At 39.6% G+C, this 8,937-nt stretch overlaps 1 protein-coding gene across 1 annotated transcript; it reads right to left on the minus strand.

Annotated features, from left to right (window-relative positions):
- Positions 1-544: 544 nt before the first annotated feature.
- On the minus strand, positions 545-8,680 carry LOC140928438 (nudC domain-containing protein 1-like). The gene is made up of 6 exons (XM_073378190.1): positions 8,366-8,680; positions 7,001-7,505; positions 6,271-6,541; positions 5,820-5,973; positions 2,266-2,391; positions 545-1,304 (listed from the first exon to the last, which is right to left on the minus strand). Exons 1-6 carry the CDS (start codon positions 8,633-8,635, stop codon positions 894-896), a joined length of 1,737 nt encoding a protein of 578 aa, XP_073234291.1. The 5' UTR covers positions 8,636-8,680; the 3' UTR covers positions 545-893.
- Between the last annotated feature and the right edge of the window lie 257 nt (positions 8,681-8,937).

An 8,937-nucleotide genomic window follows, 5' to 3' on the forward strand; every position in this document is an offset into this window, starting at 1 on the left:
TTAACAAAAGCCACAAGAACAGCCACAGAAATCACAAACATTATATTGTACAAAAACATCTTCAGATCGATCAATCGATCCTTACATCCTACAGGATGCATGCCACAAATTCTTTTGCGCCTTTGGGGATTTTTATGTGTCAGGGACCCAGGAGGCACAGGTAGCAAAATCCCTGCAGGCCAGTGCTTTGCAAACATTTATGGTTCTTTCCTTAGAGCATATTCAACTACCCAGTGGCCAATTTAATAAAATTTTTTTACAAGTTTAATTTACAAGTGTAGCTATTGTTTTCAGACTCTAAAACAATGGCAACATTTGAAAATTACATTAATTATTGTAAAAGTTTTATTAAATTGGCCCCAGGTATTTGAAATCTTACTCCCCGTCTCTTCCACAACGGCTTGCTTGATTTTCTTAACATTGTCTCCATTTCATCATTTTCCATGTTGAAAATACATAACTTTGGTTTTTTGTGCATTTAGTGACAGCCCAACCTTATCACATTCTATTTCCACATTGCATAAAAACATAGGGACATGAACAATTAGCTATAGACAATTTTATTATCATATGTATATTTATAAACATGTTTTTTTTTACTACCCTACCATATAAAAGGTATATAAAAAAAGAAACGAATTCCCCACATCATAGCAATAAAATGGCCATTGGTTTCAGTCTTGCTAACTTCAGATTTCAGGTTTTGAAAGTCAATCTTGTTTTCTTTCTAAAGAAGTATTACAAAGTGACCAGAAGAGTTTTGTTGCTGTTGTTGATGTTGTTGATGTTGTTTTTTCTTACTAAAAAGAAACTTAATTAAGTTGCAACTTAACCTCACCGCTGGGGATTGGATGTTTCCTAACAGTTGCAAAGCTACCTAAAAGAGTTTGTTTTTAGTTAACAGTAATAACATGCAAACTTTGTTTAGTCAATACAAAAACTTTTCCATTTGAGGCTTGAAGCCCCAAGATTTCGTTATCAGAAGTTGTTAGTGTCACTACATGTTGGCTGGCATGCTTAGCTCCTTGTTCAGGTTGTCGGTAAATGTACACGTGCCTGGTACAATCACACAGTGTTGCAAAGGACATATCTGGAGCACAAGTAGAGAACTTTCTATCACGTTTAGCTGCCTGTACGTAACCGAGCGCATTAAATGTTCCAGTGTGCATCCAGTTGTCCTCATTGCTGGAGTGAGACTTGGGCTGCCAGAGAAGAGCATCAACATCATGGCGTATACAGAAAGCTGGAGGAAGGTTTGGGTCTAGTGAGGCATTGAAGATCCACTGGTGAATTGCTAGGCAAACCTAATGTGAAATAAAGTTTGAAATATTAGAGATGCAAACCTTTAATATCTTTGAAGCTGGCAACATTTCAATAAACATTACATTGCTATCCATGATAGTAATAAAATAATAATAATAACAACAATAATAATTGCGGGTGACTCCGGGAGCCCGCAATCCTAATCTCCAGGTTGTTATTACACATGTGTCGCATGTATGTAGCCAGCATTCATTTGGATTTCCACTAAGAATGAATGGAATGCACAGAATGCAATTTGATCAACGCTTTTAGACTATCTGTCACGTGAAACTTCTGCAACGCACAACGATGGAGCAAAAGCATTTTGACTTTCAATCGTTGTCGCCCGCATTCCGTAACCTTTGGTTTTTTCTAGTATAATGATTGGAAGAAGTTAAAAAATATCTGGAATTGTAGAGATAAATTAGGCAAATGTGGCATGTGAAAAACGTGGAAGTGGTACCTGTTGTTGTAGGGGTCCTTGGAAGTGTTACGAAGAAACTTGGGCAATGGATAAAAAACTGGGGATCAGGGTTAGGATTGGACTGCTACAGAAAACTACGCTATTAGGAACGACCAGGATGCTGAGGAGGGTGCTTGACTTCAAAGTACCAGGAGAGTTAGCCTGTTCCAGGCTCCGAGATAGTCGTGCCCGCTGAATTGAGAAAGCGCGAATATGAAAATAAAACGGAAGGAAACTGGGGAGAGCAGGGGCGGCTCTCTCCCTTCCTTTTCCTCTTTTTCGCCCCGCCAACTTTTCACATGCCTTTTACTTTCGCGTCTTCCCCACTACCTAAGAGCCTGGAACAGGCTATAGGAGAGTGTCCCCAAGGGACCCCTGGTCATTGACTATGACTCGCTCTCTTGGGATGTAGGTTGGCAGGAGAACAGCCAGAGCTCAAAACTAAATAGACAATGATTTATAATAATAATAATATCAGAGATTAAAGTTTATTGACTTACCTTATGAGTTACTTCTCCAGTCTTGACGTCCAGTCTGAATATGTACTCGACATCCTCTGGAAATGCATCACATTCTTCTAACTGTTGATCTGTAAAAGACATCTTGTTCTCTCGTGAATCCTCCACCTGAAGATTGATCAAGCAAAAAAATTGATTTTTTAGTATGTCTCAAATCATCCATTTAGGGTAATTATAATTATACATATATTAGTTTAGTTCATCAAATTCAGCTACACACTTCATAACTCAATTTGAAACAACACCCTTGTCTGTACCCCCTAACTTTGTTGTTTTTGTTTCCCTACTGCCCTTCTTCAGTGTGCTAAATTGCCTGGTTTCAAACTTAAGGGGACTACCTGCAAGCAACAACAACAATTTACCGTCTGTCCCCTTTGAACACAAGGTTAACATAGAAAGAGGGACACCAAGGTTTGCGAAATCCTTACCTTTGGTGTTAATTAGGCCAATATTGAACAAAATACAACCTTTCAATAACTTGAAAATTTACAAAGAAATATATGCCTGACAATTGTTCCGACATCAAATAATCAGGGGTACCCAATGACGGTCACCCTCGTTCCTAGGCTTATCTACTACCCGCCCTACAGAGCGAGAGAGAGAGAGACCCTGGAAAACGCTGGTCACGAGGCTCCGGAACAAAATTAATTCTGAGGGAGGAGTCCTTTGTCTCACATTGTTTTTGTCTGGTTTATTCGCAATGTTCACGCAGTGACCCCAACAGCAAGATAGATTTGCTGACCCTACTACAACTATAACTGAAACTAAGGGAAATTTCTGCCTAAACAGAACTATCAGATAAACATGTGAATTACCAGCGAAGGAATCAAAAACTAGTGTTGTCGCCGGTTTAACCAAGGAAACCAATCGCTAAAAATCTATGATCTTGAGTTATACACAAGCGAGTTAATTTTTTGAAGGTAAAATCCCTGTATGTTGAACTTCTATATTAATATTTTCAATGTTTGTCTGACAGCGGCTGGTAATCGGGCCAAATAAACCTACACCATTTGCGATCTTAGCGGTTTGGCGTGACAAACCCCTGGGACAAAACATGGCAGTTACATTGAGAGCAAGGAATTCAGTTAATACATTTACGATCAAAGTAATAGAGCGGTTTTCACTTGACTGTCGAAAGGGATTGGTTTTGGTTTTGGTTTTGGTTTTACTATGCCCTTTGGTTGGCTAGTGTATTTACTTTGGTTTTGGTTTTACGACAGTCAAGTGAAAACCGCTCTATTTTAGATCTAGTGACTTCACGGAAAGCTATAGCCTAAAATGTGAGCTTTATCCTCCCCCTAACCTTTGTCATGATGCGCCAATAGAAAAGTGGTAAATAGATCAAAGATAAAGATAATTATATACCAACGCGACATGGAAGACAACAGGAACTAGTAAAAACAGAGACAAAACAGACAACATAACCTGCGTAATAATAGTCTTGAGAACACATACAGCTACTGTACATTTGTTTTCTAAAGTGGCCTCCACAACATAGATACGGCAATTCAAATCTAGTGCGTTTCGGTATGAATGCTACTATACCAGGCAGACCAGGATACCTAAATTATTTTTGACTGCACAAACGGTGAATCCTCCGCGATTTCTGTTGCATGTGCCAAATGAAAGCGTCGCTGATAAACATGTGACTAACATCCAGATATTCTGCAGAAAGTTACGCTTTTGCTGTCAAACGATTTTGTGCATTATTTTCGGCATTCAAGATCAGGTCAGGTACACAGTTTCATGGCTGCACTGACCTGTCTACGCTCTGTGGAGACAAATCTCACACTTGCCTGCCCCTCCCCCAAATCGTTTGTTTGTAATCTCCCAGATTCTGGGAGACACGTGACCAGCATTTTCCAGGGTCTCTCTCTCGCTCCGTAGGGCAGGTAGGAGAAAACCCTGGGAACGAGGTTGAATGACGGTTTCCTCCTAATGCATCAAAAACACTTTTTAGGCTATCCAGAGTACTTTTAGATCTCTAGAAAAGCATTCTAAGTGGCTATATAAAATTTGTACCTGTTCGGTCATCCTATGGGAACTTGACTCTCTTCGAATACTACAAGGCCTTCAGTATTGTTTTCCCAAAAATTTTGGATGCAATTTAATGTACTACAAAAGTGAGAATTTTTCTCACTCCTCTCTCCATCCCATTTTTTAATCCAAAAATACTACGTTTCATTTTTTGAACAAAATACAGCCTAACCTGGGCAGTCATAATATGTCAGAAAAATTGAACTTCAGAAAATCATAGGGAATTTATAAGATAAGCTTCGAAAATTCTTCATGAATTGAACTGTCATCTAGAAATTATTAGTTGTCCTCAAGTAAAAGAAAATTCTAGGCAATATTTGCTTCTCCGAACAGATATTTACAAAAACAGTCATTGGGTGCCCCTGATATAATTATTGGTAAATCTTCATTATTGAACCCAATTATCATCAATGTTGAGTATTTTGTAAACCTTGATGTCACTAGCTCTTTCTGCTATTTGGGTCTCGGTATGAATGCTACTATACCAGGCAGACCAGGATACCTAAATTATTTTTGACTGCACAAACGGTGAATCCTCCGCGATTTCTGTTGCATGTGCCAAATGAAAGCGTCGCTGATAAACATGTGACTAACATCCAGATATTCTGCAGAAAGTTACGCTTTCGCTGTCAAACGATTTTGTGCATTATTTTCGGCGTTCAAGATCAGGTCAGGTACACAGTTTCATGGCTGCACTGACCTGTCTACGCTCTGTGGAGACAAATCTCACACTTGCCTGCCCCTCCCCCAAATCGTTTGTTTGTAATCTCCCAGATTCTGGGAGACACGTGACCAGCATTTTCCAGGGTCTCTCTCTCTCGCTCCGTAGGGCAGGTAGGAGAAAACCCTGCGAACAAGGTTGAATGACGGTTTCCTCCTAATGTATCAAAAACACTTTTTAGGCTATCCAGAGTACTTTTAGATCTCTAGAAAAGCATTCTAAGTGGCTATGTAAAATTTGTACCTGTTCGGTCATCCTATGGGAACTTGACTCTCTTCGAATACTACAAGGCCTTCAGTATTGTTTTCCCAAAAATTTTGGATGCAATTTAATGTACTACAAAAGTGAGAATTTTTCTCACTCCTCTCTCCATCCCATTTTTTAATCCAAAAATACTACGTTTCATTTTTTGAACAAAATACAGCCTAACCTGGGCAGTCATAATATGTCAGAAAAATTGAACTTCAGAAAATCATAGGGAATTTATAAGATAAGCTTCGAAAATTCTTCATGAATTGAACGGTCATCTAGAAATTATTAGTTGTCCTCAAGTAAAAGAAAATTCTAGGCAATATTTGCTTCTCCGAACAGATATTTACAAAAACAGTCATTGGGTGCCCCTGATATAATTATTGGTAAATCTTCATTATTGAACCCAATTATCATCAATGTTGAGTATTTTGTAAACCTTGATGTCACTAGCTCTTTCTGCTATTTGGGTCTCGTGTTGATAATCCCAGTCACTCTCAGTTTGAAATCAGCCAATACTATTAGTTACCAGTTTATCTGATGTAAGGTGCTCCAGCCGGCTGTGAATCTCTTTCACCCTCTCTGCTTCTTCTCCAATCAGCACATACTCTCCTCTGTCATCACCCTTAACAACACTGCTCCAGTGATGCTCCTCAGCTTGTTTCACAAGGACTACCTCCAAACTAATAGCAGCACAGAAGAGGTTGTGATTAAAATCTCTCAAAACCCAAAGGGTCAGCAAAAAATAAACAGTCTACACTGTATAGGCTACTAATGATCAGGGGACTCAAGAAACCAATGGTTTCAAAACTGAAAAGAATGCTACTGCGAGACACATCTATTTGAAAAACAACGTCAAACTTACCTCAAACACCAAAGGTAGTACGCCAACTGAAAAGTTGTTACACACAAACACACTTTCAAAGTGCAAAGCTCATACAGAAAAAAGACGAAGAAATAATATCAAAAGCCCCAAGTACCTGTTCTTGTCCAAAGTCCATGTGCTTTCCGCGGATTTCACCTTTGCAAATAGCATACCACTTAACAAGATATCTTCACCTATCCGAATACTCATGGAATCAGTCTTTATTTCACAGACTATTGATTCTTTTGTAGTCCCATCAGCGACTTCAAATTTTAGGGTTACGTCTTCATTATCCTGCGACCACTTGTATGCCTGGATCCTTGAATTGTTTTCCTGATTATTTGCTTTCTCCTCAGCATCTTGAGCTGGAGGCAGTTCTTCATAAGCTGAAAGATTTTAAAAGATGATGCATTTTCCTTTACTTGAATTTCCAAGAGTGTTGTTTACTAGAAGGTCCAAAAATTTTCACAAATTCTTATTTGTGAACTAATTAAGTCCATAAAGTAAACGTTGTCAAGGAGTACACCTTAGTCGATCCCTTGTGGAAATTCCAGATATTAACCCCCACCCTCAATGACTTCAGAATTCCAATCATAAGTATCTCCATGCTTTCAAATTTCCAGTTTAAGGTACACCCACTAGCCCTGGAAATTCTGAAAAGAAAGCTGTTACCAGTATGGTATGGAAATTTTTTAGAATCACCTAATCTGATTCACAGTAAGGCTACAGCAATAAGGCAAGTAGAATTTAGGTTGGGGCAAGGAAAAATTCAAAGTGACTAGCCCAGTGGGCAAGTTGTTTCAGAGTGTTTTTCTGCTCCGAACAATACAAAAGTCTAACAATACCTTTTACGAGGGAGAAAGGCTTTTCACTAGCCACCAAGATGGCAGTACGACCAGGCTCAATAGCAGCATACATGGGTGCAGTGTAACCTGTGAAATGTTGTATCTCCTCACAGATGTAATTGATGGACCCTGATGACAAACACTTCACTTGAGATAATGTAATCAACTCCAAATGAACAACATGGGTATCTTTGACTGAGGTGGAAGTATCATTATCAGTGATACTCAATAACAAACAGCTTACAGATCCTGTTTCTTTACAATGAGTGGTGTGAAGGATAAGTGATGGACGATTGAATTGATACACCATTGCTACTTTCCAAGGCACATTCTGAGAGTCTTCCTTTGTCCTGCCATCTGTTTGAAGCAAGAACAGCTTCCCACACCCATCTGATAAGCAAGCTAGTGAGGGTGATGGAAAAAACAGTGTTGTGTTCAAGCTTCCTTTAAGTTTCTCCGTAGTAGGAATTTTGAATACTGTATCCACAGATGAAATGTCTTTGTCCTACACAAAATTTAGGATACAAGAGAATACCCTCTAGTGAATCAATATTATTACAATGTTATCAATCATTTCAGCCCAAGAGCAGCGATAACAGGGAACTGTATCCTTTGGGTATAGATAAATTCACACTCTTGCAGAGTGCAGGATGGGTAATTAGGAAAAGATGGTAGGGACTTCAAAGCTAAGTAACTCCTCATCAAATATTTTTCCACTTTCGAGCACAGGTTTCTCTCTTGCACAGCATTAAGCGTTTCTGGAATCGTTTGCTTCGCTTCTCAGTCATGTTATTGGTTTGTAAAACGATGTATCACTGACTGGGTGATCTAAGGTCCTGTTTCTATAGAGGAAAGTTGTTACAGGTAGATGGGTCACCCGCCACCTACCTGAGCTACCCTGAAAGAGCTGACTTTTCATACATTTCCTTACAAAACGAACGAGTTGGCTTGGCTAGAAGGGTGACCCACCTGGCCAGGTCATTCTTTTGTGACGGTAAGGTCACCCCCCTACCCTCCTTTTCACCTTTGGCTCGCCCAGCCGGGTTAACTCTGTGAAAGCCATCGAGGCAATTAGAGCATGCGCAACAGCTGTTTTAGACACTCATAGCATATGCTAGTGCTTGGGGAAAAGGGGTCAAATTTTTTCTCATATAAACGCTCACTGAAGTTGACTAGGCTGGGAGGGTGACCCTTCCCACCCACCAGGGACGATTTCCTCCATACAAACAAGGCCTTAAACAAACAAATTATAAGAACAACACGTGCACTGATTCAGGAGCACATCATATTTCACAAATGTACGGTATGAAACCTTCACTTTTAAGGGTATTGTTTTTTTCTAAACAATACCAAACAAAAACTCACTTTGACCGCGGCTCTTTGCACTTCATAATTTTCATTCACAAAATAAACAGCCTCGTTTTTCCCGCCATCAGTCCATGAATCAAACACCAAGTGATTCAAATTTCCAAAGGCTCGCATGTGCTGAAATGAAATCAAAAGTTCGTCTCCTAGAGGTAACTCAGTCACTGCAGACGGCAAGGTTGTAGAAGAGACATTCAAAGCGTCAACAGAAAGTTTGTAGCCTTCAAAACTGGGATTTAAAAGGGTTCGATCAGGGCGAAGCGACTCCATCTTTCTTCAATCCACTAGGTACCAGGATCATCACGAACCTCTCGGACGCGCCAGTTCCAGTCTTCCAGAAACCAAAAGGGACGAAAACAAATGAGAGGTGGTAAACTACGTAGATTGAAGACGGTATTTCTGATATCTCGCAAAGAATTTCGTATCACAATTCCCCACCAATAAATTGGGCAAAACAACTGCCTTAAGCCAGCTAGTGTCCGCCTCGGCCTTGACTGATTAGATATGGGTCAATTATCCGCAATGACAGGAAGACTCTTTTAAGAGTCTTCCTGTCTATTATTAGAACTTTA

The sequence above is a fragment of the Porites lutea genome, chromosome 2, assembly GCF_958299795.1.
Source record: "Porites lutea chromosome 2, jaPorLute2.1, whole genome shotgun sequence".
NCBI classification, from domain to species: domain Eukaryota; kingdom Metazoa; phylum Cnidaria; class Anthozoa; order Scleractinia; family Poritidae; genus Porites; species Porites lutea.